At 37.0% G+C, this 27,799-nt stretch overlaps 2 protein-coding genes across 5 annotated transcripts in view; one reads left to right on the top strand and one right to left on the bottom strand.

Moving 5' to 3' along the window:
• The window catches only part of MED23 (mediator complex subunit 23), a 43,802-nt gene extending 29,035 nt beyond the window's left edge, over positions 1 to 14,767 (top strand). For 2 of the 3 annotated variants that reach the window (XM_081250598.1, XM_081250597.1), the window contains 12 exons: positions 361 to 485; positions 1,037 to 1,242; positions 1,331 to 1,511; positions 2,464 to 2,634; positions 3,074 to 3,290; positions 4,950 to 5,186; positions 6,156 to 6,321; positions 6,902 to 6,974; positions 7,777 to 7,991; positions 8,649 to 8,769; positions 9,737 to 9,868; positions 11,513 to 14,767. In XM_081250598.1, the coding sequence (XP_081106724.1) occupies positions 361 to 485; positions 1,037 to 1,242; positions 1,331 to 1,511; positions 2,464 to 2,634; positions 3,074 to 3,290; positions 4,950 to 5,186; positions 6,156 to 6,321; positions 6,902 to 6,974; positions 7,777 to 7,991; positions 8,649 to 8,769; positions 9,737 to 9,868; positions 11,513 to 11,680 (2,012 nt within the window). In that variant the 3' untranslated portion in view covers positions 11,681 to 14,767. Of the gene's footprint in view, positions 1 to 360; positions 486 to 1,036; positions 1,243 to 1,330; positions 1,512 to 2,463; positions 2,635 to 3,073; positions 3,291 to 4,949; positions 5,187 to 6,155; positions 6,322 to 6,901; positions 6,975 to 7,776; positions 7,992 to 8,648; positions 8,770 to 9,736; positions 9,869 to 11,512 lie in introns of those variants that run through there. The other variant, XM_081250599.1, reaches the window with a different exon arrangement.
• Positions 14,768 to 14,854: 87 nt separating this feature from the next.
• Positions 14,855 to 26,835, bottom strand: ARG1 (arginase 1). Of its 2 annotated transcripts, XM_081250634.1 has the most exons (9): positions 25,165 to 26,554; positions 23,909 to 23,948; positions 22,219 to 22,291; positions 19,643 to 19,817; positions 17,619 to 17,778; positions 16,291 to 16,385; positions 15,852 to 15,956; positions 15,490 to 15,626; positions 14,855 to 15,246 (listed from the first exon to the last, which is right to left on the bottom strand). In XM_081250634.1, exons 1-9 carry the CDS (start codon positions 25,248 to 25,250, stop codon positions 15,080 to 15,082), a joined length of 1,038 nt encoding a protein of 345 aa, XP_081106760.1. In that variant the 5' UTR covers positions 25,251 to 26,554; the 3' UTR covers positions 14,855 to 15,079. The 2 variants fall into 2 exon arrangements, with proteins under 2 accessions (XP_081106760.1, XP_081106761.1); XM_081250635.1 differs by lacking the exons at positions 23,909 to 23,948; positions 25,165 to 26,554 and adding an exon at positions 26,561 to 26,835.
• Positions 26,836 to 27,799: the final 964 nt, after the last annotated feature.

Here is a 27,799-nt window from a genome sequence, read left to right as displayed (position 1 = left end):
TAGTCTATAGCTGTTTCAACCACCAGAAGAGATATGTGGTACTTTATTAATTCTATTTCCTTGGCTCAGTAAAGTGCTAATACCTCACTGTCAGAGTGAGCTAAATGAGCAGTCATGATGGGCCTGTACCAATCTTTTATCATTGGTGCTCTGTAATTTAAAAAAAAAAAGATACCAAATGTCTTTTGTCTTCTTTTCACTAGTTATGTTCATATTTACCGATGTGATTACTCGTTAAGTAGTGAATGCACTGCAGTGAAATTCTCTGAGTGTACATACTTGTGACTTTTCTGTGAAATCATTTATGAATTGTGGCCATGATCTTTTATATCTGGGTTACATTTGTTTGCTTGTGTTTAGATTTTTTTACAGGCTCTGATTCAATTCAGGGAACTTGGTGTAAAGACATCCTTCAGACCATCATGAGTTTTACTCCTCATAATTGGGCTTCACACACTCTTAGTTGTTTTCCAGGTCCACTGCAGGTAATTTCCTCTTGAATTATATATTGAATATACAGTATATGAAATCATTCTTCCCATTTACTGTGTTATTCTAGAGAGTTTGGATGATACCCAGAGAAAATTAGCTTTTATTTCTTTTTTTGTAAATCCTTGCTATTACTTCCAAAATCTCTTGAGTTTTTCCTTGTCTTATTATAGGACTGGATATGTTTCTAAAAATTTAATTGTTATGGCTTCATCTTACTAGTTAACAGTTTTAGAATCTTGTGAGATTTAACACATTAACTGAAAAATTCTTTCTCATAGAACAGGAATGGGGAGAAATACAATGTAATGGAGCTTCACAGAACACACATCATGTACATTTGACTGATTTTTTAAAATCACACAGAATCACACAATCAAGCCTTTGTATTTTCCCAGTATAGAAATTCAGGCCTTGATTACTGAGCTGCTTGAAGTCACCTGGAATTTATTAGCATTAGAGTCAAGCCTGGAGCTGGTTTCTTGACTCTGTAGCCATAGCCCTTTTTACTACAACCATTGAAATAAATTTCTGATCTTCCTTGTAGGCATTCTTTAAACAAAATAATGTACCTCAGGAAAGCCGTTTTAATCTGAAGAAAAACGTGGAGGAGGAGTATAGGAAGTGGAAGTCAATGACGAATGAAAATGACATCATTACCCACTTTTCTGCACAGCGCTCTCCTCCTCTCTTCCTTTGTCTTCTCTGGAAAATGCTCCTGGAAACAGATCATATTAATCAGATTGGCTATAGGTAAGCCAGAAACCTAGATCTGCATTCCATTTGGCAATCCATTATACCCTACAGCAATGCAATTTATTTTTTACTCTCTGCTTTCCAGAGTGTTAGAGCGAATTGGAGCTAGGGCCTTGGTAGTCCATGTGAGAACATTTGCAGATTTCCTGGTATATGAGTTCTCTACATCAGCTGGGGGTCAGCAACTCAACAAATGCATTGAAATTCTTAATGACATGGTATGGAAGTACAACATTGTTACATTGGACAGATTAATTCTCTGCCTGGTAAGAGTACACTTACTTAAGAACAGATTTCTAAGCAGTCCCATTCTCTTTTGGATTGATGTGTATGGCTAATGGATCTTGTGCTGATCTGTTCTATGTTGTTTCTAAGGATTTAATAAATTTATACTATAAATCAAGTATTGCTATCAATTCCCTAAGGAACTAGAGGTTCCCCAATTTCTTCATTCATTCAATAAGCATGTATTGAATATCTACTGTGTTGTATGCACAGAAGGTATAGAAGTACATAAGACAGATGTGGTCCTGGCCTTGAAATGCCTGAGTTGATTCTCAAAGGCTCCTACTAGAGGCAGGAAGTAGTAAAAAGTCACTGAATCTTTTTTGAGTACTTATAACCATTTCTGTGCACTTTGGTAGCCGTAGGCATAACTGAGTGTTTCTTATAGCCATCCAGTATTCCCCAAGCATTTTTTCTCCTGGTTTTGATGTCTATTTCAGGCCAAATTTTAAGAAAAATCACTGAACCAGGCTGGACAATGCTACATTTCTTTTAATACTATAGTGGTGATATTTAGGGAGCTTAAGTGGTTAACATTTACCTCTTAGCTGTAGAGCATAGATATAAAGATGGTTATAGTCTAGTAAGGGAAATAAGGTCAGTCTATAAATCAGTAAAATAAAAGGGTAAGTTAGAGGTGTAGGGAAAATATTGCCAGGCAACAATGAGAGAGGACATCTACCTAGGTGGTGGATCTTAAAAGGTAGGTTAAATTTCAAAAAATAAAGATGGACATTCTAGGTGAGAGCCAAAAATAGGCAAGAAAGGGTCAGATATGTTTGAGGAATGCCGAACAGTTGTTTTGGGGTAGACTAGACATATAATGAAATTCTAATAATCGTGAGTTTTACTGTTTTCAAATTTAGACTCTTTAGAGCCATGCTTTTGCACAGGTCGGGCATTTTCATTTAATTTTTCTGTTCTTCTCCAAAGGCCATGCGTAGTCATGAAGGGAATGAAGCCCAGGTTTGTTATTTCATAATTCAGTTGCTGTTGCTCAAACCAAATGATTTTAGAAATCGAGTAAGTGACTTTGTGAAGGAAAATTCCCCAGAACACTGGCTACAGAATGACTGGCACACCAAGCACATGAATTATCACAAGGTACTAATTAAAATTAGTGCTTCAATTAATCCTTTTTAAGGCCAAACTTTAGGTATTTGGCTAACTGACTTGGCTGTTTTCTCTGAAGCTCTGCTCTTTTCTCTCTGGTCTGTATAGAAGTGAATTAGCTCCTTAAACTTTCTCAAGGTTCTAGAGTATCTCTAATGTTAAGAATAAATTGAAGCTACAGTTTTAGTAGACATGGGTACTTACGATACAAAATGAAAAGAGTTATTACCAGTCCTTTCGTATGTAAATCTCTTTTGGTATATCTTTGGGATAATAGAGATTTGGGGTGAGTAAAAGACTCTAGATTTCATTGCATTGCAGGAACAAACACAGTTTCATATTCTTTGAAAAATGACAGGTTTATTTAGCTCCTTTTTTAAGAAAATTACAAAAGATTGCGTAAACATTTACCATTTCCTCACTTCCACAGAAATATCCGGAGAAGCTCTATTTTGAGGGCCTGGCAGAGCAGGTCGATCCTCCTGTGCCGATCCAGTCTCCATATCTGCCCATCTATTTTGGAAATGTGTGTCTCCGATTCCTTCCAGTATTTGATATAGTAATCCACAGATTTTTAGAGTTGCTCCCAGTATCCAAGTCATTGGAGACTCTACTAGATCACCTGGGAGGTTTATATAAATTTCATGGTGAGCTTTTTCAAATTTTAATTCCATCTAATAGCTCTATAGACAAAAGTAGGCTGGGCATGACCATTTGAGTAATAGTAGTTCTAAAGGTTTTATTTTAATAATTTTTAATAAAAGTGTTTTTGAGGGGCAGTGCTATGTGAAGATGCCATGAAGTATAAAATAGAAAACATAAAAATATCAATAGTTAAATCATAGCCAAAAAAAAGTAATATATAGGAGATCCCTTATTTTATATATTGTGTGATTAATTACCAAATCAGTATAGAAGGAGGGAAGTATGAGTTCAGAACAGACTAATGTTACTATGAACTGAACAGATCTTGGCAGGCTTCTTGGATGGATAGTGTTTGAACAATGATATATGTGATTTGTATAAAGAGAAAGGAGAAGAGAGCATGATAAGCAGAAAGAATCCTTTGGAAAAATCATGGAGGTGTTAAAAACAAGGCATTTTGAAAACAACAGGCTAAATTGTACCTGGTGGTAGATCACCGTAAATGCCAGGCTGAGAAGTTATGATTTTATAACCTGCAGATAATAAGAGTTAACTAGAAGTTATTGAGTAAAGTCATGGTATGGAAAGCATTCTTTTAGAAAAGTGAATCCAGTTCTAGCCGCAGCATGTCTTGGAAGGAGGAAGCCATTTCAAAGACTTAGGTCAAGATGTTCAGGTGTATGATTAGCATCTAAACAAGCATGGTGGCATTGAAAATGAGAAAGAAGGGACAGATAGTCAAGGAAGTAGGAATTGGGCTTGATTGACCAGTTATGGAGAAAATATCAAAAGAAAGAAATCAAGGACAACTCTAAAGTTTTGAGCCTGGTAACTGGAGCATGGTGAGGTCAGTGACAGAGCACAGAAGTCCTGGAGCAGCCACTGTGGGGACAGGGCATATTTATCTGGGGGGCAGTTCTTCTTAGTCCTTGATCTGAGATGTCTCCTTTCAAAGCAGAAGTCTGAATTGCGGTTTAGCACAGCAGAGTAGTATGAAGTTCAAGGGAGCATTCCTTTAAAAATGCTTTTCTTCTGTGTTAGGTAATGTCTGCACATGATGCAGTGAAAAGTAGTTAGTCCCATCCCTCTCCTCCAGCTAGGCAGTTTCTTTCCCTATCGGCAATCGCTATTACCAGTTTCTTGTGTATCCTACCTTAAATACTCTGGAGTTGGTAGTTTATTTTTTTTCACAAATATTATGTAATATACACATTGTTCTGCACCTTATTTTTTTTTAACCTTTATAATGTATTAGGGTTGATTATTTTGTATCAGTACATACAAATCTGCTTCACACATACCATAATTGACCTAACCAGTCCCCTGTTTTTCACCGTTTACACTGTTCTAATCTTTTGCTAGTATAAACAGGGCTGCAGCAATGTTGCTTACACATAAGTCATTTTTTCAGGATAAATTTCCAGGACTGGAATTGCTATGTCAGAATGTGATGAATATCCTTCAGTATAAGCTGTGTATATTGTTAGAAGCCTTCTGCGTTGTCCTAGAGTAAAAATATTCATTGTGTGCAATTACCCAACATGTGAAATAGTTTTATAACCTTCTGAGCTGTTTTTTGGTAATCTTGAAAATAGAGGATTCGTTTTTCACAGTTGTCAGTAACCAGGTAACACTGTAATGATCTGTTTTCTTCTTGGCAGATCGTCCAGTGACCTATTTGTATAACACTCTGCACTATTATGAAATGCACCTGAGAAATCGCGAAAGTCTCAAACGAAAACTTGTCCATGCAATCATTGGGTCGCTCAAGGATAATCGACCACAGGGCTGGTGTCTAAGTGACACTTACCTGAAATGTGCTATGAATGCACGAGAAGACAATCCCTGGGTCCCAGATGACTCCTACTATTGCAAATTGATTGGCAGACTAGTAGATAATATCCTTTTTACTGTGATTTTTCCAGACTCTTCAGAAATAACTATATGTTGGTTTGTGTGAACATATATTGTCTTTAAATATTCCAAGATTTTGATATATTCTAATATTTCAGTTTTTTAAGATCATTTTATTCGAAATGTTTTGAAGGTTTTGAAATCTTAAATTAGCAGCATTATGCCAGATAGGCCGAAATTTACTCCATTAAAATTTGTATTTCAAAAAAGACCTTAGAGAAGAGATCTGTTTTAAAGAAAAAAAATCCTATTCCTAAATAAATGTACTATGTGTTATAGTACATACATCTGTTTGCCACTGGAGAACATAGAATTTTGTTGCTTTAAATAAATCCCTAAATGTTTTTTAAAATATTAATAGATAACAATAAAACCTTATTTTTTTTTTTTTTAGTGAAAGAGATTCTATATCGGTATTTTTATTTCTTCACTTTTATGTTGTTTTAAATTATTAGCACACTGTGCTTAATATATCTATACACCATGCCACTATTTACTAGATAGAGCAATTTTACATAAATGGGCATGATTTCGTATGCAAGGAATTATTTCCTGAAATAAAAGAATTACTCATGAGAAGGTAATGTTCTTATTAACTTTCCTATAACTATTAAAAGAAAATAGGTTGATAAAGCCTACAGATACCTTGGTTGCATCTATAGCTATCATGTCACAGTTACAAGAGCCCACTTATATAAGACCAACCGTTTATACCTGTGGTTGACCACATGGTTGCTATCAGTACACTTTGGTCATGTCAAGTTTATTTGTATTTCGTTTGTAGTGTTTGCCTCTTAAGCTCTCCAATAAATCACTTCTTGAGGCCTCATAATCAGATGAATTGGTAATCGAATGAGATGTTTACATGTGAAACATTTGAAAACTGTAAAGCATACAAATGTGAGCCTTTAATCTCAAAATAATCAAATAGTTATTGCTTTAATCATCTGCACCAATGGCTGGCAAATCTCCTGGTCCCTTCCCAAACTGTGACTGGAGATTCAATGAGTTTCCCAACCCCGCTGCACACGCACTGCACGTTACTTGTGTGGAGCTCATGGCCTTGGCTGTTTCAGGCCAAGATGTTGGAAATGCTCTTCTAAATGTTGTCCTGAAAAGGTGTGTATCCTGTTTCCTGCAATAAGATTCATTGTTTATTTGTAGAGAATGATATTTTATTTGGAGCTCTTTGACAAACCTGTTGTCCCAAGGCCAATGCACGTTGAATAGCGACTGTCTTTTGGGTGCAGATCTTGTCTTTGTAATATAGATGAAATGGAATGAGCCCTGAACAGGGTCAGAAGACCTGGGTTTGTTCCCACTTCTACTCTTTATTAGCTGTTTGACATTTAATTTAGGAATAATGTTAACTTCTCACTAAAGATAGTCTTTCAAGATTCCCTTCTTAAAGACCAACATAAAGTAGGGGATAATGATTGGAGAAGAAGTATACATAGGTGAAATAGTCTTTTAGCTCAGCAACCATTGTTAAAGAAGACAACCAAAAAAAGAAGAAAAGCCTTTTTAGCTCTTGTTTATATTTTTACTCGCTAAAAATCCATTGTAGTTTTATTGAAATAGGTCAGTTGTCACCCCCCAAATGATATATGTTCTCAAAATAAGATCCATTGTCACTTTTTTTTTTTTTTTCATTGTCACTTTTATAATTTCACTCTTATTCTTTTTTCCCCACTAATAGTCAGCCTTTAGTGCCAAGAGAGAACATTACAGCATGGATGAATGCAATTGGATTGATCATCACTGCCCTACCAGTGAGTTAATCATTGTGATTTGTATAAGCTCGTCATGCAATTAATGAAATGTTTCATATTTCTTAAGCTTTCATGTTGTTATTGCTTCAGAAATCTACAATGACTATTTTGTTTGCATTTTGCATCAGATCTAAATAAATCTACCTGACTTATGGGACCCTGCATCTCTGGTCCCACCTTACCTATCCAACCTTAGTTTTCCCATTAAAATCTGATCTACTTTCAACCCGTAACATGTTATGTATCTAGAGCCTTTGCTCCTGCAAATGATGCTTGTTGAGACATGTTTCAGGTACTTCTGCCGTGTAAGAGAATATATCAGAACGCTTATTCCTTCTGTCACCTTCTCTAAAGCTTACTCATTCTCTGCTGGCTTAGGGCTTGCTTCGTCAGTGAAGTCTTCCATGACTTCTCCGCCCATGTGAAGTCTCCCTTCTGTGACCTCCACATGTGTCTAGTCAGCACCACACAGTTGTCTGACATCTTTGAATGTCAGTAATATTGTCTAAACCTGAGCTTTCCACACTTGTTTTTTATGCACCTTTATGAATCACTTTTTCCTTACACTCCTCCAAAATATATATACACACACACACACATAGTCATGAATTATAAATGTGTACCAGTGTTATCTGTATAATAAATATAGGCAAAGACAATTTACCATGTAGTAAATATCAGATACTAAATGAACTGGACATGAGAAAGTGCTATTATTTTAAGCTTTGGAGTAGAATACTGGATATGGGGTGGAATACTGGACAAATGCTATTTTTCACCAGGCTTTCTCCTGGTTTTAAAGGAGCCGTATTGGATTGTCCTTCATGATCGAATTGTGAGTGTTATCAGCAGTCCCAGCCTGACGTCTGAGACAGAGTGGGTCGGCTATCCTTTCCGCCTCTTTGATTTCACTGCCTGTCATCAGTCCTACTCTGAGATGAGCTGCAGCTACACGTTAGCTCTGGCACATGCGGTGTGGCACCATTCTAGCATTGGGCAACTTTCTCTCATTCCCAAGTAGGTATTATGATTTCTTAAAGACATTTGATTTATCATTTTGTTTTTGTTTTTTAATCTCATTTATGCATAGGTATATATCTCATTCAATAGAACAACTTAGAAGTAAAAGTCTTAAGTAGATTCTAGGTATCAGGAAGCCTCCTTTATTTCAGAATTGTTTGAATGAAATTAATTTGTATGTACAAGTAACAATCTGGTATCTTGTTTTCCATTACCATTTTGGGAGCCTTAGTCAAATGCATTCTTTTTCCAGAATATATCCCAAAAGTTGGCTTTTGAACTGCATAACTAATATTAGGCTATCTTCTGATTTTTTTTTGACTGTATAATTGGTATTAATTAGATTCACATTTCTTGAGAATGGCCTTTGTATTAGGTTGGTTATTCTCTTTTTATTTCAAAGAATTCACATTCTGTCATTCAGTAATTTTACTATTAGGAATGACTTCTAAATCTGAAGTAATTTATTTCAATAATCATATGAAAATAAGAGCCAGTGAGAGATGTGAGATTAATTTAAAATGTTACCAAAATTAAAGGAAACTTTTTTAAAAAGATTACAAATTTTGCAAATACTCGGGTAGGCTGTATTAACAAAGTTCAAACAATTCAACTGATTTCAAGTAACAATAAATTTTTATTTTTAAATTTTAGGTTTCTCACTGAAGTACTTCTTCCTATAGTGAAGACTGAGTTCCAGTTGCTTTATGTGTACCATCTCGTGGGACCATTTTTACAAAGATTTCAGCAAGAGAGAACTCGATGTATGATAGAGGTAGAATAAAATCTGGGTTTTCTGTGATAAGATTAAGTTCTAAAAGATATATTAAGTTTTCTTTCCCAATGTTCTTCAAACTGCATATCATTACCATTAGTAGGAAAATCATTTTAGTGGGATCTAAGAGCAATTTTTGAGGCCTTAGTGTCCCCATAACTTAGTATGCCTATAACGAGTTTGATGTGTGATGTGTTGAACTGGAGCTGCAGGGGAAAATATCTGTCATCAAGGTTGAGAAGAAAGTTAAGGACGGAGAAGTGCATTTGAGAACATTCTCTGTAGTACAGAGGAATTCATTAAAATCATGGGAATGGTTGAAGTCAATCACCTATAACAAGAGTATAGATAGGGCTTCCCTGGTGGCGCAGTGGTTGAGAGTCCACCTCACGATGCAGGGGATACGGGTTCGTGCCCCGGTCCGGGAGGATCCCACATGCCGCAAAGAGGCTGGGCCCGTGAGCCATGGCTGCTGAGCCTGCGTGTCCGGAGCCTGTGATCCACAACAGGAGAGGCCACAACAGTGAGAGGCCCGCGTACCGCAAAAAAAAAAAAAAAAGAGTGTAGATAAAAGAAAATGAGCCAGGAGTAGACCCTTAAAGTATGAGCCACCAAATGGAACTAAGAAAGTCCAGTATAAAGGCTCCCTGAGATTGCAGATATCCCAGAAATTGAGAGGTGGTTTCTAGAAAAGGGATTGTCTAGCTCTTAAGTTTAAGAGAGTACTATTAGAAAGAGAAATTACATTTAAGCTCTAATAAGGAGGCAGTTTGTAGCACTCTGGATTCCATTATAAATGCAGGCAGTATCATGTCACCCATGTGCATAAGGTCTGTATGATAGTGACAATCCCTCAACAAACATGTTGTCCTCTGTGCTAGTCCTATAGTGGAGTCTAGTTGCATCAAGCTGAATTACTGAACCATTTTCTAACCATTTAAATAATTTTATATTATTTGTTAAATAGATTGGTGTGGCATTTTATGACATGTTGCTGAATGTAGACCAGTGTAGCACCCACTTAAACTACATGGATCCCATCTGTGACTTCCTGTATCATATGAAGTACATGTTTACTGGTGACAGTGTAAAAGAGCAAGTAAGTTCACTTTAATTATTTTTTAATGACATTTAGTTTAGAAAACTTAAATATATGGCGGATAGACTTTTTTGTTTGGGTGAGTGGGGTTTTTTGGTTAATTTTTTTCTTTTAAGGGGACAAGTTTAATAGACCTTTTTAGGCTACATGACATATTACTGTGGACATAGTGTTAAAGTAAATACCTATTATAATTTCTCACACTTTTCCCCTTGATATTTGCAGCAAAACATCTGAAAAAGACCTGGGGGTTTATTAACAGTAAACTCATTAGGAAGAAACAGTACGGTATGGCTACTGAAAAGATCAGAGAGGCCTTGTGTTATAAGTGAAGCAGGGCCTAGTTTTCCTCACAGTGATTAGGGTACACTGTGAGGATGTGAGACAAATCGCAGCATGACAAGAAGACTAAAACCGGGAGGGTCAGGAGAATAACTAATGAAGGGTATTTGAAGGAACTGGGGGTGCTTAACTTGAATTTTTGAAGTTCTGGGGAATTAATTGTATTCTTACTATTTGGGCGTTGCCATTTGGAATAGGTATTAAATTTGTTCTGTGTCACTTTAAAAGGTATACAAACTGGTGAAGTTAAAGGGAGGCACGTTGTAACTCAACATATAAAGAGCCATTCCCTGGGAGAGCTGTCTCAAAGTGGAAGGGTCCTCCTTAAATCATAACTGAGTTTCCTGTCTGTGGGAACCAGGATCTCAGCTGTTTTAGAAGGGTGGAGAGAGGGCAGATAGGTGGAATTAAGTGACCTCCCCTCCATACTTCAATGTTATTTCTCTCTAAAATGGGAAAGGAACATAAATTGATAGACGTAAACATATGACTCCTAGTCTGAGGGATTCGTTCCTTGGAGCTGGTGACATGGGATGGGGAGGGTGTCAACTCCTTCATGCCTCAGCAGGATTGTCAAGTGGGAACCAATTCAGAAATGTTCTCGTTAGCATATTCCTTATATTTGGGCCTAAGAAACTTTGACACAAGGGGAATACAAAAAGGAAGAATTATTAATGGGCTGATCTTTCCTAGTAAGATCCAAAAACATTTGAATAAAGCTAAGAAAGCTATGGAACTGCTTGATGTATTTATTTCTTTAAAGTTTTTTAAGTAAGAGTAGATCTAATATTATTTAGTTTGAATTCCAAGTGTAAATCAAAACCAAAAAGTTGGCTTTATAGATAAATGTTATGAATGTAAGTTATTCAAAGAACTTCGACTATAATCGTGCTTTATGCTTCCCTTATGTGATACCTTACGTGAAGATGGTATCTTAAAAGGATGATCCCCTTGGTGGGTATGTAGAATTCCCAGTGTAAACTCTACTTGCTATCCTCAGTGGGACGACTGGCTAGCTAGGTAAATGAGTATGTTTTTGTAAGTGTATGCATACATAGATAGACGCACATACACATATATACATATATATATAATGTGTGTGTGAGGGACAACACATGTTTTTTCTCATGTAAGGGAGAAAGAGTTTTATCTGCTTTTGTTAAAACACAAAACATGCAGAGAAACATCTACCCGTTCCACTCCCTAGTTTATTGTCTCAGGATATGTATAAATTGCTTCTTTAAAGGTTGGAAATTGAAGTTCTCTGGTTAAAATACTTTTTAATGTGTTTTTATTTTTTAGGTAGAGAAGATTATCTGTAATTTAAAACCAGCTTTAAAACTTCGTCTTCGATTCATCACTCACATCAGCAAGATGGAACCAGCTGCAGTGCCTCCACAAGCCATCAATAGTGGGTCTCCAGCACCTCAGTCTAATCAGGTGCCAGTGTCTCTACCAGTGACTCAGTGAAGTCAGGGTGTGCTGTGGTGAACACGGACTCGAATCTATTAAATCTGAACATGATCGCGCTACATAGTGGTGGAGTAGAGGCAGTGATGTTCAGATTGTTTTATTCTGATTCAAATGGTGAATCTGTTGACTTCCAACTCCCATCTCCCTATGTTTTTGTCTCTAAGAGATAAAGTAAGCTACACGTTGTTCATATCCACAACAATGTACTAGAGCTACCTAGGAATGGGGACATATCTGATCAAATGACTTTTACTAGGCACTCTCAATCTTTCCTATCTTGGCCATTGTTTTTATTTTTTAGTATTAATGACTTATTCAGTCTTCAAATACACTGTTTTAAAGGTACCACACATGTAAAATAGTTATTACAAATCCTTTTATACATAAATCTCTTTTGGTGTATCTGGGATAAGAGATTTTTGTCAAGTAAAGGACTCTAGATTTCATTGCATTACTGGAGCAAATAGGTTCATATTCTTTTTAAAATGGCTTAAATTTTTGATCATAGATTTCCAAGTAAATGGGCTAATATTTCTAGTGTAGATTGGCAAGTTTTTGCCTTTGCCGGGGACTTGAACTTACTATATGAAATGAGTTGGAAGTCCTGTAAGAAAATAACATAGCTAGGGCTTCCCTGGTGCGCAGTGGTTGAGAATCTGCATGCTAATGCAGGGGACACGGGTTCGAGCCCTGGTCTGGGAGGATCCCACATGCCGTCGAGCAACTAGGCCCGTGAGCCACAACTACTGAGCCTGCTCGTCTGGAGCCTGTGCTCCGCAACAAGAGAGGCTGCGATAGTGAGAGGCCCGCGCACCGCGATGAAGAGTGGCCCCCGCTTGCCACAACTAGAGAAAGCCCTCGCACAGAAACGAAGACCCAACACAGCCAAAATAAATAAATAAACTCCTACCCCCAACATCTTCTTTAAAAAAAAAAAAAGAAAAGAAAATAACAGCTAGAAATGCATAAACTTAATAAAATCATCCTTAAGTGGTGATTCTTAAATCTCTGTTTTTAAAAATAAATCAATTGCTTTTCCAGGTTGACACTCTCACCTGACAAATGATGTGATTCTTTGAATTTTTATAGTGTCAAGATTTTTAAGTATTTATATTTTTAAATATCATGTACATTTTGGTTCTTTTGAGTTTATTAGATTATGAGAGACATACTATCAATGAGGGGGGTGGCATTAAGATTGTAAAAGAGTTGAAAAATAATTAGTAAAATCTGTTGAATGAATAAACTGTCTGATTAATTACTCAGTTTGAATGAGCATCTGCCAGGCAGTGTACTGGCTGGATCAGAACAGAGAACTGAGCTACTTCCATGGGTTGTACACTGTAGGTGGTGACTGACATTGACCTAGGAATTAAGAGGTACATCTTTTTTAAAAAAGAATTAGTGAAGTTTAACCAACTGTACTTCAAATTTTTATTTCCAAATACATTCCTCCTAGACCTTCATCTTCTTCATGTTTCATATTATCATAATCACTAAATGTTTATTTGTCTTGCAAGGACAGTTTAAAATTTATATAATGGTATAAGCAATTTTTCTAAGCTAATAATATTCTTAAAATTCTCCAGAAATTTTATGCTAGAAATGATTTCAAGTATAACTCTTAACCTAGTCTCAATATATTTTTGCTGCCTCAAGGACTATATTGCTTTGAGATCCTAGAATGGGAATAATTGTAACACTGGTATTATACAACCATAATAAAGGGAAATGAAAATCAGTATCACTTTCTTAAGGATGTACACATTCCAATTAATTTTATTAAAAATTCAATTTTTCCTCTCTAGCTTAAAAAAATGGGAATATGATTTTCCCCAAATAGGCTTTTAAGAGATTATTATTATTAATCAGTGGCATTAATAGAAGACAGAAGCTTTATGTGTTTAGAATGCAGCTGAGGAAAAAATATTTATTTCCATTACATCCTAAAATTTTTCTTTTTGAAAACTAATAGTAACTTTGGAGTGGCTGTGTTCACTAGGCATTTCTGCAATGGTAGAAATAGTCTATATCTGTGCTGTACAGTACAGTAGTTAGTAGCTCCACATGCCTGTTGAGCACTTGAAATGTGGAACTGAATTTGTTATTTTATTAAGCTTTAATTAATTTAGCCACCTGTGGCTGCTGTATTGGATGATGTTCTCTAGAGTAAGATCCATTATAATTGCTCTTACCTAAAAGTCATTCAGTAAAATATTTATTCTACAAAGTCCATAGTGTCAACAGGTTTAAAATTCTGGGTTGCAGGCAAAAAATCAGATGGTAGAGGCTTTTTAACACATAAAGCAATTATAACAAGAACGACAGTAAAAATTCTTTAACAGAGCCTGCTTCATTACAGTCCACTTTGAGTTCTATGTAAGTTAGAGGAAAGGGGAAGAGTTTGCTTCCCTTGTTTTGATTATAGTTTATTCTAATTTATTTTTCCACTTCCTTCACTATATAACAGCCAAGCTGAGTTTTTAGGATGTTTAGGAGTTCAACAAATGAGACACACTGTAATTGCAATGAGTGAAAGGTGGGGGCATTTGGAAGCCACAAATAATTTTAGGTGAAATTCAGATCTGAATTAGCATATCTTAAAAATAAAACAGTTTGATTTCTTTCCTCTTTCCCAAAAGACTATCATCAGAATAGCAGTCATACTTAAAATATCAACCAATATCATGTTTGAGGCTTAAAAAAAGTAAAACATGGTCATCTAACAATAATGAAGTTGGAGATTGCCCAAGCCTTATGATTGCTCATTTTATAGATGAAGGAACCAGAGCCAGAGAGTTTAAATAACTTCACCAAGCTCTTACAGTGTTTTGGGGCTAATGATTTCACTGTGGCTTTTTAATATTTATAGTAGTCTTAAGCAGGATGTGTGTGTATCTATGTCTGTGTGTGTGTGTTTTGCATGTATTTAGAAACCTGTGTAGCAGTGACAGAATCTTACAAAGAATAAAGGTAAAAGAAATTTCTAGGGATTACAGCTTTGAACAACATGGAAATATGGTCCCTTTTCAGGTTGGGTAGCTTTATCTCCTGAAATCAAGAGTTCCACTCTATGTGCGGGGGCTGATAATAGGTGTTTATTTTTAATGCCAGCACATTTTTATTTGGAAATGAATGTGTATTTCTCTAACGATAAGGCTTTTGCCAAAATGGGAATGTAAGCTTTTTAATTTCACAAAAGTTAGCATTTCCATATCTTGAATTTCATACCCAGAGGGAATTGATACAGTTTATACTAATTATACTAACTTTTACCAAGGCAAAACATTTTTCTGAAAGACCAAACCTTTGGGAGGATAACTAGGAGTTTAACTAATCTAGTCGATTTGCTAATTATGTCATTAACTGTGAGATTTTTATATGACGTTTCCATGTTTACTTAGGCGGGTTAAGGTAATCAATAGGCTTATGGTTACCCTCCCGAGCAACTCCAAAACAAGCCAAGGTTATTGCTACTGCTGTGTTCACTGTCCGAGTTACTTCTTCTGGTGTCTTCCCCAGAGATGGATTCACTTCCATTATATCTAATCCTGACAGTAGCCCTACAACAACAAATGGAAATAATGTAATTTATTAAATAGTTGACATTTTTAATTTAGTACAGACTGACTTGAAATATTATCTGGGAATAGAAAGAGGTGTAACAACTGAAAACATTTCAGTCATTTCATCATGCAGTGGACATTTAGGAAGTCTGTTGGGGCTCGATTTTCAGGTTTGGGAGGTATCAATATATATTGGCCGGGTGTACACTTCCTTCTTTATTCACTCCGATTTTTACATACCTGTTTTGTAAATTTCTTCTGTGATGTAGAGACCTTCTCTGTAAGACAGACCTCCCTGGACTGGTGTGCCAGTAGCTGGTGTGAAAGATGGGTCCAGTCCATCAACATCAAAGCTCAAATGAATTGGCCTTTTCTTTCTTTTAAGAGGTGCGAAAGGAATTCAGTTTAAAGTTGGTGGTTTAATATTTCGTAGAAAAATACAGTTCTTACTTTGCTTTATAAAAAGTAACAACCCAGTGAAGTTCCATGATTGTACTTACTGGCTTTATTAATAAGTTACATTGACCAGTGTCAGTAGCAAGTCCTTTTCATAATATTTATGTTACACACATAGAAACACACATACACACAAAGTATCATACCTTCCTAGTAGATAGCTGAATGCTTCTTCCATCACCTTGCCAATTCCCAGTTTATCCACTTCAGTCATTGAAAAGTATTTAATTCCCAGAATTTTCAAAATGTAGCTATGAAAGAGGATATATTAATCTACAATTTATAAGGAGGCTGACCCTATGCCCTCTTGTTTCCTTTTAAAGAAAAGATCAGTGTGGTGAGATTAAAAAAATATTTAAGTTTGGTGAACTATGTATATATCAATATATTTCTAAATAGCAAGTCAAGGTAAAAATCACCTGAATACATACACATATATGTATGTACATGTATACATATAAATATGTGTAGATATAGATATATAGACTTGGTGCTGAAAATAATTTTTTCTCATCGGCTCCACCAGCACGCCTAGCAAGAGAAAGGACAGAAAGGAAGATAAGTCACATCAAGGAATAAACTTACTGTTCCCCAGGGTCCACGTCTCTCAGGCCGATATACACAATATCTTTGGCAGATAGGCAGGGAGTCACCCAGGAGAAACCTGGGACATCGGGAATCTAGAATTGCAATGGTTCCATTGGGTTATATATGCTTCTCTTGAGTAAATCTTACATTGAAAGTTAAGGACACTTGGTAGATTGCATGTATCTTGTTTAGAACATAAATCCCAGGGAAATCATTAAAATATAATACAAAATTAAGAATGAAGTGCCTGCCTGCCTGTGCTACCCTTGTTTGCTTTGGCCTTACCCAGCTTCACCCTGTGGCCCACACCTAACCTGAATCACTTGTCAGCGTTTACCTGCCCTGCGCCCCATTTCCACTCCGCCCTGCTTTCCTGGAACTCTTCTGTAAAGAAATCAGTGTGCTTCCATTACTTTCATAGCTTCCTTCTTTTCTTCTCTTTCTCAGTAAAGACTTAATCCAGAGGGTGGTTGAGAGTGGCTAAGGGAAATTTTCGCTCAGACCTTTGGTTTGACCATATCTTCAGATGTCCTGGAGCCGAGCTTGGCTGTTCCCATGAGCTAGCTACGCATTTTGCAAGCCTATCACTTTGGTCATCTGTTCAGAAAACATTGTTGCCGACATTTAATGTTAAGGAGGTTTTGATCCCCAACTATCATCACAACGGCCAATTTGCTACGGTTGAATCAATAAAAATTGTTTTATTGATATGCTACAGCATACCAATAAAATTATGAACCACAATGTTAAATCTTATTCTGGAATTTTATCTTAATGTCTTTTAGAAAAGAAGTTTCCAAGGAGGAGGTAGTTCTTCCTCTTGTGGTTTAGATATATGTTTCTCATAGTAAAGATGTTAAATAATAAACCACCATAATCCTCATTTTAAAACTCCATGTTTGAAAAGGCCCTATGATGTGGAGGGGACACTTGGTAAGAATGAGAGGCTGACTATGGGGTTTGTAGTAGAAGGAGGAGGTGCCAGGAGACCAGTTCTGGTCCTTGCTGCACATTTGGTATGTCTGTTTACCTCTGAACCTCTGTTAACTTTCTTATAGAGGATTCCTCTCTGCCCCACCTACTAAAAAGGGTAGTTTAAGAATCAAAAGGGAAGCTACATATGAAGTCAGTTTGCAAACTATCAAGTAAGGTAGAGGTACAGAGCCTCACCACCTCTAGCCGCCCACCCATTGCTTATTGGCTGCCCAGAAAAGGGTTTGAGAAATTAATCAAGAAGATGGCACAGGGGTTCTTACTTCCCTTCCGCCTCCTGAACTTCTGCTAAAGATAATTCTTTTGTAACAAAATACCAACCAGCTGTTTACCTTTCCCTTTAGTTCCTTCAGGAGGAAAGATACAGGTTGTCCATGTAAGTTCCCTGTTGTGGTTGTCAGTGGAGTGTTGATGTCGGTGTGAGCATCCACCCAAATGACACAGAGATCTGGGTGGACCCTGGCATGGCCAGAGATGCTGCCAATTGCCAAACTTTAGAGGAAAAGAAGTTTGTATGGACATCAGGCTTGCAGTATTATTACATACATTATATCATAAATGCAATATCCTCACCTGATTTTCCTTTAAGTCAAAGTGGCTAATATTTCTGAGAGGTTTTAAACGAGATGCCAATTAAACAATTACAACGTAGAGAAAGTATAGCTTATACTTAATATTTACTAACAAGTTATATTTATTCACTTCAATGGCATTACTAATAAATTTGTAATTTTTTTCAAAACCACCTTCTAATAAAATTGCAAATTATAGTTTAACTAAAAATTAACTGTGTGAAAAGATAGTAGCCACACAAGAAATTTTTTAGCATGAGACACCACTCAACTCTCAGGGTTAAATCAGGCTCATTTTCTGTACTCTCATCTCTCTTGGTAAATATTAATTCTCCCAAGTGAATTATGACTTTGAGTCATAAGAGTCCTTCCATTTTTCTTAAAATCCAATTCTTTTACAATAGGGGAGCACCACTCAGAAGTCCTTACATCCACTTCAGCCAGTGTATCCTGGGAGCTCACTCACTCAGATCCTCTGCTGGAAATTTCTAGTCTCCTGCTACATATTTAAGGACCCCCTTTTAGCCAGATCCAGAAACCTCAAAGTTCATCTCAAATATTCCAAGCTCCAGAAAACTTGCCGGAATGAAAATGCTAAGTAATATCTTACACAAAAGTTAAAAGATCAGGATTTGCCATGCAGTGCTTGCATTCTCCCACTTGTGAATGTTCAGGAATCCTCCAGAGAATCGTGAACTTTCAGATTCTCAAAGTGGAAGCAGTCGTTTCTTGATGTTCAGGTATTGATGATTCAGCTTGATGTTTGTCTTTTCCTACAGGTTTCTTTTCCTTTGGCCATTTGCCACTCTTAAAATTTCCACTTACAAATTTTTCCACTTAAAAAAGAAAGTGAGCTCCAGTTTCTCAATGGCAGTTTTGTCACAGAAGCCCTGGTAACACTTTGGCTTTAGGGGAGAAAACGGAGGAGGATGAAGTAACTGACTCTTGCATCAAGAGCTATTGTAATGTTTGTACTTTTTATCTAATTATACTTCTTCTGATAACATATCGTGGGACCTTGAGAGTAAACATGGAAAGATGTGCACGCAAAAATTATCTTTGCCACACTATTTATAATGGTGAAAATTTGAAAATAACCTGAATATCTGAAAATATGGATATATATAGTGATATCATACCTTGATGAAAAATTAAGCAACAATAAACAATTATGCTTGTATATATCATGAAGTAACATAAGGAAATTTGTAGTGTAGATTAAGAACAAAACAGGATAATACACAATTGTTAAAATCATACACAAGGAAAAAATTATGGCAGAAAGGAAGTATGCCAGATTTTCAAAATTCCAGTAGAAACGGTTGTTAGAGAATTACAACTGCCATTGTTTTTTCCCTTTTATATATGTGTGTGTATTTCAAAATTTTTACAATTATTAACTTTTATAATGGGAAACACATGCTTTAGTTGTTGACCTAAATGAGTTGTTTCTATTATCAGTAATCAAGTACAATAAGCTGACTATGAATTTCCTCAGTGCTCATTTATTTAGAAATGTAAGCCTGAATATTTTGCCTAAATCCATTCATATGTCATGTATTTTCTGCTGTTATAAAGATAATGCAAGCCTTCAAACAGAGCTAAATTTATGTCTCCAAAATAAAGTAGTAACCAATAAAATTAAAAGAAAAAAGACAGAAAATTTGGTATAAAATATTGATCAATGCTCTCCCTTCCTTATTTTATCTCTTCTCATGGTTTTGGTGATACTTCCTTTACAGTATTTGTGCCTGACTTCCATAGAGATAATCATTAAAAAAGACCTGTGGTCTCCGCCCAGTACAAGACTGGTCCTTCCGTTCCTCTTGATTTCTGCCACCACATCAGCCAGCTGTTCAGTTGCTTTTCCCACAGACCTTGGATTCTTCACGATTTGAAAGGGACTGTCATTAGGGACATCAGCAAAGGTCAGGGCCCCATAATCTTTCACATCACACTCTATAATTAAAATTAAAAGTTTCAGGTTACTAAGTAAAAAAAGAGATTACAAAACAGCCTGTAGGATGATTCCAATTTTACCAAATAAGTGTATTTGCAAAAAAAAAAAAAAAAAAAAAAAGTCCGGAATGGCTGTAAAAACTTGTGAAGGTAAAAACCTTGTCCACTGTTGCCTGACAGCATCATCCCACCTTTGCTGTACACCCGTGCCTGCTGTATCCTGGGTTCTCTGCAAATATCAATACTTCTTGAATCGAGCCAGTTAGGCTAGACACGAAAGTGTAACAGTGATAAGCTGGTTTGAGCTTAATGGGTGGCATCACTGTCTTGGTCTCTGTCTCTGTTTATGTGCTGTCTACTTTTCTACAATAAATGTGTTTTGTATATGTAATGAAGAAATTGTTTTTAAAAGAATATGTATACATATATATTTATGCCCAGAAGAAAATACACCAATATTTTCTAAATTTTCTTACACTATATTAACAGCCCGTGGTTTCAGTCCAATCTGTCACCAGCTGAAGCAGCTCAGCTCCCTGCTCTGTCCATCGTACCTGCCTCATAGTGGTACTGTCTGAATTAAATAAGAACGTATGATTAGCAACGAGCTTTAAAGCTTTTGTGAGGTCAGGAAATAAAAGCTCTATTATTATACTTCTTTAATAAAGAAATTGCAGCTAGCCCAAAGTTTCTAAGGACCTAGGTCACTCCCTAAAAGGCCCTGTTTAGGCTTCAATTTGCAGAACTTCATGTGATATAAGTACAGTGTTCTGAACTAACCAGTCATTGTACGCTGTAGTCATTAAGTGTCTGTGTGTATCCATAATTCACTAACACCTTCAAGAGATTCAACCTGTTATAAAATATGACCAAATTATGCTTGTTAACAGACGGACTAGTCTAGTCCATTTCCCCAAGCCTTCTGTTCTCTCTTGGGGTCTTTTTTTTTTTTTTTTTTTTTGGCTTTATGAGGTATAATTGTTATTCATTAAAATTCACTCACTTTAAATGTACAGGTCAACCAGTCTTAGAAATATCTACAGTCTTGCAACCATCACCATAATCACGATTTAGAATATTTTCATCACCCCCTAAATTCCCTCGTGCCCCTTTATGGTCAATCCCTCCCCCACCCTCAGGCAACTACTGATCTTTGTCTTGCTATGCTTTCGTCTTTTCTAAAATTTCATACAAATCATACAGTTGGTAGTCTTTTGTGTCTGGCCTCTTTCACTCAGCATGATGTCTTTGCCATTCATCCATGTTCTTGCCTATGTCAGCAGTCTGTTCCTTTTTATTGTTGAGTACTATCCCATAGTATGGATGTACCACTTTTTGTTTATCCATTCACCGGTTGATAGGCATTTTGTTTCCATTTCTTGGCTTTTATAAATAATACTGCTACAAACATTCAGGTAGTAGTGTTTATAGTATATGTTTTCACTTTTCTTGGGTAAATATCTAGGAGAAGATTTGCTGGGCCAAGAGGTAAATGTATGTTTATTTAAGAAACTGCTTAAGTGCTTTCCAAAGTGGCTGTATCATTATGCATTCCCACCAGAAATACACGAGGGTTCCAGTTGCTCCATATCCTCCCCAACACTTCATCAGAGTTTTAAATATAAAGATGACGTTTACTTTTGCCCATACTTTTAAAATTATATCACTTTGCATTTGCATGCTCGTATATATGTATGTATATGTATATGTGTATACATACACACATATACACACCATGCAAACACTAGGTACTATTATTATTATTATATAACTGTCGTATTTTCTTTCCTTTCACAAATAGGGGTCCTCTTGCTAGTAGTGTACTTCCTGCTGCCCTTGGCTTTTCGTTTTCAATTCCCCTGACTCCCCTACCACCCACCCCCAGTTCTTGCACACACACATTCTTTTATACAAGAGTCTGGCTGGAAAGACAAAATATCTGAGTGAGGATATTCATCCAACAGTATTTACTGAGCATGCTCCCCATCGCTGCTTTTTTTATAGGATGTACTCCTAAGGTTATAGCCAATGCTGCAATTCTGTGGTATAAATGTCACTCCAGACACACCCTCTTTTAGCAGGAGCCTGGTCCTTCCTTCAGAGTGAGAAGAAAATCAGGCTGATCTTTCAAGTTAAAAATTACCTTGCTCAAACTAGTGGTTACCAGTGGAAAGGGGCAATATAAGGGTAAGGGATTAAGAGTAACGAACTATTATGTACAAAATAAGCTACAAGGATATATTGTACAACACAGGAAATATAAGCCAACATTTTATCATAACTGTAAGTGGAGTATAACCTTTAAAAATGTGAAGCATTATATTGTACATATATGTAACATATAATATTGTACATTAACTGTACTTCAATACAAAGTAATTAATTAATTTTTTTAAATTACCTAGTTCTTTAAGTTTCTCAAGCAGACCAGCCTTTCTCAATACTGTAGGGCCTTCTTCCACCCCTCCTCGTGGCTGAGCAATTAAAAAATAGAGTAATTCAGACATTATCATGACCATCTGATGCCCACAAAAGAACCCTTTTCATTAATCAATTGAAGAGTATCAATTTTTGAATACCTACAGACTCAGGAATTTACATGATCTCATTTAATCATCGTGGCAAGGTAGATTGAATTACCCCTATGTCAAATATGAAGATCCAGGATCAGAAAGGTTATATAACTTTCCTAACAAGTGGGAGAGCCTTAGTTCACATCCACATTCTTTAGATTCCAAAACTTGCATCTCCTCTTCTCCATCACACCGTGTTACCAGCACAATGAACACATATTTTGTACAAAAGCACTCTGAGAGATGGAGATACAGTGATTAAAAGGAGAGGGCTTTCGTCTTTGAGTAACTAACAAGCTAATAGGGGATTTGGATATGCAATCCCAATTACAGTAGAGACTTGCTTCAACGCAGATACAAGATTCATAACCACAAAAACAGGATGATCCTAACTCTGCCAGGGGCAGAGTGTGTCAGAGAAGTCTGCGTGGAGTAGGCTGATATTTCTGCTGAGTCCTGCAACATGAGTAGGTGTTCAGGAAAATAGATAGGGTGACAGAGAAACTTTGCAAAGCAGGGGAACAGCTTGAGTAAAAACATAAGGAAAAAAAAAAAAGAGTCTGGCGTGAGAAAGACCTACTTGCAGGTCGTCACGGTCGTAAGTTAGGGCTCTTGGGGAGAAAGCAGGCAGCAGGGAAAATCATCACCCAGGAGCCGAAACCACAAAACTAACCCGGTATTTTAAGTTTTGAGCTGCTTAAGCACAGTTGGCACAATTCTTCCTTTGCTCATTTTACATCAGGGAAGCTAACACGCTTCTTCCCGGCTGTAAGTCTTCTTCAGCCTCCTGGCAGATTAGCCATCTAAAGAACCGGTTCTTGCATGTGTCTCTCTGATTCTAATTTCCAACAAGCCTTTTCAATACAGCAGGTTACTTTGTGTTCTCAGGGGAGAAGGTGTGCCAAAAGACAGGTGGATCTATCCCCAGGATTGTGCTGTGGCACCAAACTAAGTAGATATTTCTTCCCAACTCAAATTACCGGATGACTTGCCCTGGCTGCCAGGCAAACCCTCCTTGTCAAATTCCTGTCCCTGGCAGCCAGGGATGTCCCACGCTCAGCTGGACATATTTGCTCCTTCACGCCACTCCTTTTATGTATGACTCCCACCCCCTCTCAAGTAGACACAATTTCTCCTTCTTTAAACTCCAACAGCATGCTACTTGGCTCAAATTTTGCCTTGGTTTTATGTTTGTTTTTGTCTTTTCTCCATTATTAGATTTCAGTCCAGTTTTTTCTACACTTCCAGCACTGTATTTTGTAGTATGGAGCTGACACTTAGTAGATGCTCAAAAATTGTCAATTTGATAAAACTCCCTGCCCTTTTTCCCTCTCCCTTTCAAACTTTAGAACAAATCTCATACACCCCTTACAAATGAACTTATTTACAAAACAGAAATAGACTCACAGACCTACAAAACAAACTTATGTTTACCAAAGGGGAGATGGAGGAGGGGATAAATTAGGATTAAAATATACACACTACTCTATATAAAATAGATAACCAACAAGCACCTACTGTATAGCACAGGAAACTATACTCAACATCTTGTAATAACCTATAATAGAAAAGAATTTAAAATTTATGTACATATATAAAACTGAATCACTTTGCTGTACCCTCAAAACTAACACAACATTGTAAATCAACTATATTTCAATAAAAATTTAAAAAATAATAAAATAACACCATTCTGAACTTTAAGAATTATAAAAAAAAAAATCTTATACACCCCTTAGTTGATACGAAAGTCCTTCCTCAGTGTCTGTAGAGGATTGGTTCCAGGACACCCTCCCTACCCCACCACCTCCCCATCCCCCCACCCCTACTCCCCCCTATCCCCTGCCCCCTGCTCGGATGCTCAAGTCCCTTGCATAAAATGACATAAAGATATTCCAGATACAGAACCCGCAGATATGGATGCCTGGCTGTATATTTATTACAATATCACAGTCGATCAATTTCACAGAGTGACACTTTTTAGCTTTTTTTTTTTTTTTTTTTTTTTGTCTGATTCAAACTGCTTCTAATGATTGGTCTTTTCTCATTGCTCTTTGTTAGCTCTACTGACTTTGAAGCTGGGCTCCATTCCCTAACTGACCGCAACTCTTAAGGTCCGCTGTAGATCTAAAGTTGCACCAGTGCAGGTCAGGAGCACAGGCTTTGGTATCAGACAGTCCTGTCTGGAATTACACAGTCAAAGCTGTGTGACCTTGAGCAAATTCTCAAATCTCTCTGAGCCTTAGTTAACTCAACAGTAAAATAAATATAATACCTACTTCATTCTTTGCCACCACCTCCTCCCCTTAACCACTGCCCTGCAAGGGAATGGAGTCCTTTTTCAGATTCAACCTTCTAGCCCTTTAATCCTCTCTTTTGCCTATTTATCCAACTTTACCTCCTTTAAGTGAGGACAGAAATTTATATGTTGGCCATTTTTTCCCCTTCTATGCTATGGCTTAGTGTAGAAAAATCTCTCTCTCTGAGTTCTTACTATCACAAGACAATAAGCTTCATTCTCATGGGGCCATGTTTTAATAAGGAAGAGCTGTAGAAGGCAGGAAGGAAGAATTATGGAGAATGGAAAATGCATCTGGCTATATTTCAAAATATTATCCCCTAGAGTGGCTGTTATTATCGGCATTTGGCCTTCTGCTGAGGTCCAGGGGTCAGCATATTCAAGCCTTTTCCTCCCTTCCTTCTTCCCTCCTCTCTTCTTTCCTTCCTTCGTTTTTTTTTTTTTTTTTTTTTTTTGCGGTACGCGGGTATCTCACTGTGTGGCCTCTCCCGTTGCGGAGCACAGGCTCCGGACGCGCAGGCTCAGCGGCCATGGCTCATGGGCCCAGCCACTCCGCGGCATGTGGGATCTTCCCAGACTGGGGCACGAACCCGTGTCCCCTGCATCGGCAGGCAGACTCTCAACCACTGCGCCACCAGGGAAGCCCGTTCCTTCTTTTTTTATCAGTTATTTCAGTGCTATCTTTGTTAGAACCTGTCCCAAGAATAGGTGAGCACATTGTGGATTTTGCAATTACCCCCAGCATTAAAAGAAACACTTCTTTGTCAGCAAAATGTCCCTGTGTTTCAGGAGAGACCTTTGAAAGATTTCCAGGGAAAGTGAAGCAGTATTGACTGACAGTCCAAATGCAGCTTGCATCTCTAACCTCCGACCTGTCCCAATTTGTTTTGTAATAAAAAAGCCAGAGTGCAAAGCAAGAGTTCAAAACTAAGAGAAGAAATACATTGCTCAGATGGGCAAAGAGAAAGTTCTAAGAAACCTGAGAAACCCCATTTAAAACAGCCACAACCACAAAAAATCAGCCTGGGAAGGTGTCAATTCACACTCTATCCTGTTTGGGTTTTTTTGTTCTTCCACATCCCCTCTCTTTTAGCACAGATGCTTACAGGGGTCGAAGATATCTGTAATCTCATTAGATTTATCAGAATGAGTGTGCCTGGGCAGAAAAAAAAAGACTATATTTATGTGTTGCTGGCATGTTTTGGAATCTGGGAGTTTGATAAATTCATTAGTCCTTTCAATGTGGTCAACTTGTAGGTGGGTTTCCTTTTTTGTTTTTCTTTTTTCCTCCCTCAAAGAGAGGTGCACAAGGGATTCTACCTAGTCCATGAAATCAGTACTTTTATAGAATCATGAAAGCCCTAAAATAATATAAATCACTCACAAAGTTGATAAATCAATAATGTTTAGGTTATCCACATTTTTAAATTCTAAAGGTTGCTGCCCATCTATGAAATTTTTCTAGGTGTTAATTACATAACTAAACAAATGTGTTTTAAAATTCTATCTCCTTCTACATATACACAGTAACACCGAAAGCAACGAAAGCACGGAAATCTAAATGAGTAGCTACAATGCAGAAATAGTCTATCACCATTCAAATAAAAATATTTTCTCTTAAAAAATATGAGGAAAAATTCAGCAGATTTAAATAAAGTTAGCTGTGGCTGAGATTAGGAGCCATAAGAATAAATGGATTTGTGACCATAATTATACAATGATGCAAAATGGTGACAGTACTTTAAAATATAGAGATTTCAGGTCAGGTTGTATCAGGGAATTTAACTAACTAGACATTAACATCTTACTAATTTTGAAGTTCGAAACTTTCTCATAAATTCCGGTTATTCAAAGCCAGGGTTTTTACTCACCTGGCCCTTTGAGAAAGGAGCTCCGATGATCCCTATGGATTTTGGCTTGGAACTCATGCTCCAGCACTGCTCACCGCTGCACCCAAGGTCTCGAGACAGTCGTCACTCTGTGCAACTCTCCGTGACAGAGAGCACACATTTTTTTCTATTTATAATTGAGTTAAATCTGTTTACTTTATTCTAATGAGGGAGAGTGGCTCCACCTACTGAAACAAAGCAGCAGTCAAGTGGAAGTCCAGCAAGTTCATACTTGGAATAACTATGAGTCCTCTGGGTCTAAGTCTCTAATTAAGTGAGATTATTCATGTAAACAGTTCACACCCATTTGACAAAGCCATCTGGTGACATTAATCTTTCCTAATCACCACTTTGATTTCCTAATCGTCATTATCTTTTCGAGTCATAAATAATTAGTCAAAACCACAGAAGAAATGCTATGGTTCTTGTGGTGCAAACTCAAGGCATGGCACTTACCTCCTCCAGGTCTTTGCATCCTCCTGTGTCGAAAGGGCTGGGACTAGCAAGATGGTCTCCCACATCCTTTCCAGCTCTACAACGCTGAGTTCAGTTTTCACTCTGGGATTAATAGTTAATCCACGAGGCACACCTCATACACCACCAGAGCACAGTCTCAGGGAAGGCATATAACTTCCTTTTCTGATTATTAATTAAAGAAAAAAGTAATTGCCTGATTAATAACCCAGAAGTGTTACCATACTAATTTTGAAATACGATATGTGGGAAAGTAACAGTTATTGGACTCATAATATCAAAATGAAATAGAGATGCAAAAACAGCCACGACTGAGTTTTTATCATGTGCCAGATGCTGTTCTGTTTTATATTATCTCATTTAATCCTTATGTGAATTATGACCAGTCTCATTATTTGTGTTATTTTATTGATGAAGCAACTAAAGTTCAGAGGGGTTGCCAAATGTCACAAAGAGGAAGAGTCATGACACAGTCATAGGCATTCTGGATCCACCTAACCACTGGACTTTACATTCTAAACGCAGATGAAGTGTCAGCTATGTGTGCCTGTCAGACCAGTGTGTAAGATCTTATAGAAAAACCCAAATGAAATTTTTGGCCAACCCAATATATCCTAGATATTTACTTGGGGTATTTTGTATAGCTAAGTATTAACCTCTTATGGTTTCACATTGCAAATAACTTTTTTCTAATCTGTCAGTAACCTGATAATTTTATATGTCATCACTCAAGACTCTTATTTTTGA

Source organism: Mesoplodon bidens (genome assembly GCF_964165515.1).
Source record: "Mesoplodon bidens genome assembly, chromosome: 12".
NCBI lineage: Eukaryota > Metazoa > Chordata > Mammalia > Artiodactyla > Ziphiidae > Mesoplodon > Mesoplodon bidens.
Note: the sequence above shows the minus strand (reverse complement) of the source record. Positions and strands in the feature narration are given on the sequence as shown.

Coding starts and splice junctions, on each gene's coding strand:
- ARG1 (XM_081250634.1), bottom strand. CDS start 25,250: ATGCCGCGGAGTGGCTGGGCCCATGAGCCATGGCCGCTGAGCCTGCGC. Junction 17,779..19,642: donor GTACTGGGCGGAGACCACAG/GTCTTTTTTAAT, acceptor TTTCCTCTAAAG/TTTGGCAATTGGCAGCATCT. Junction 15,247..15,489: donor AGAAGAAATTTACAAAACAG/GTATGTAAAAAT, acceptor TTGTTGTTGTAG/GGCTACTGTCAGGATTAGAT.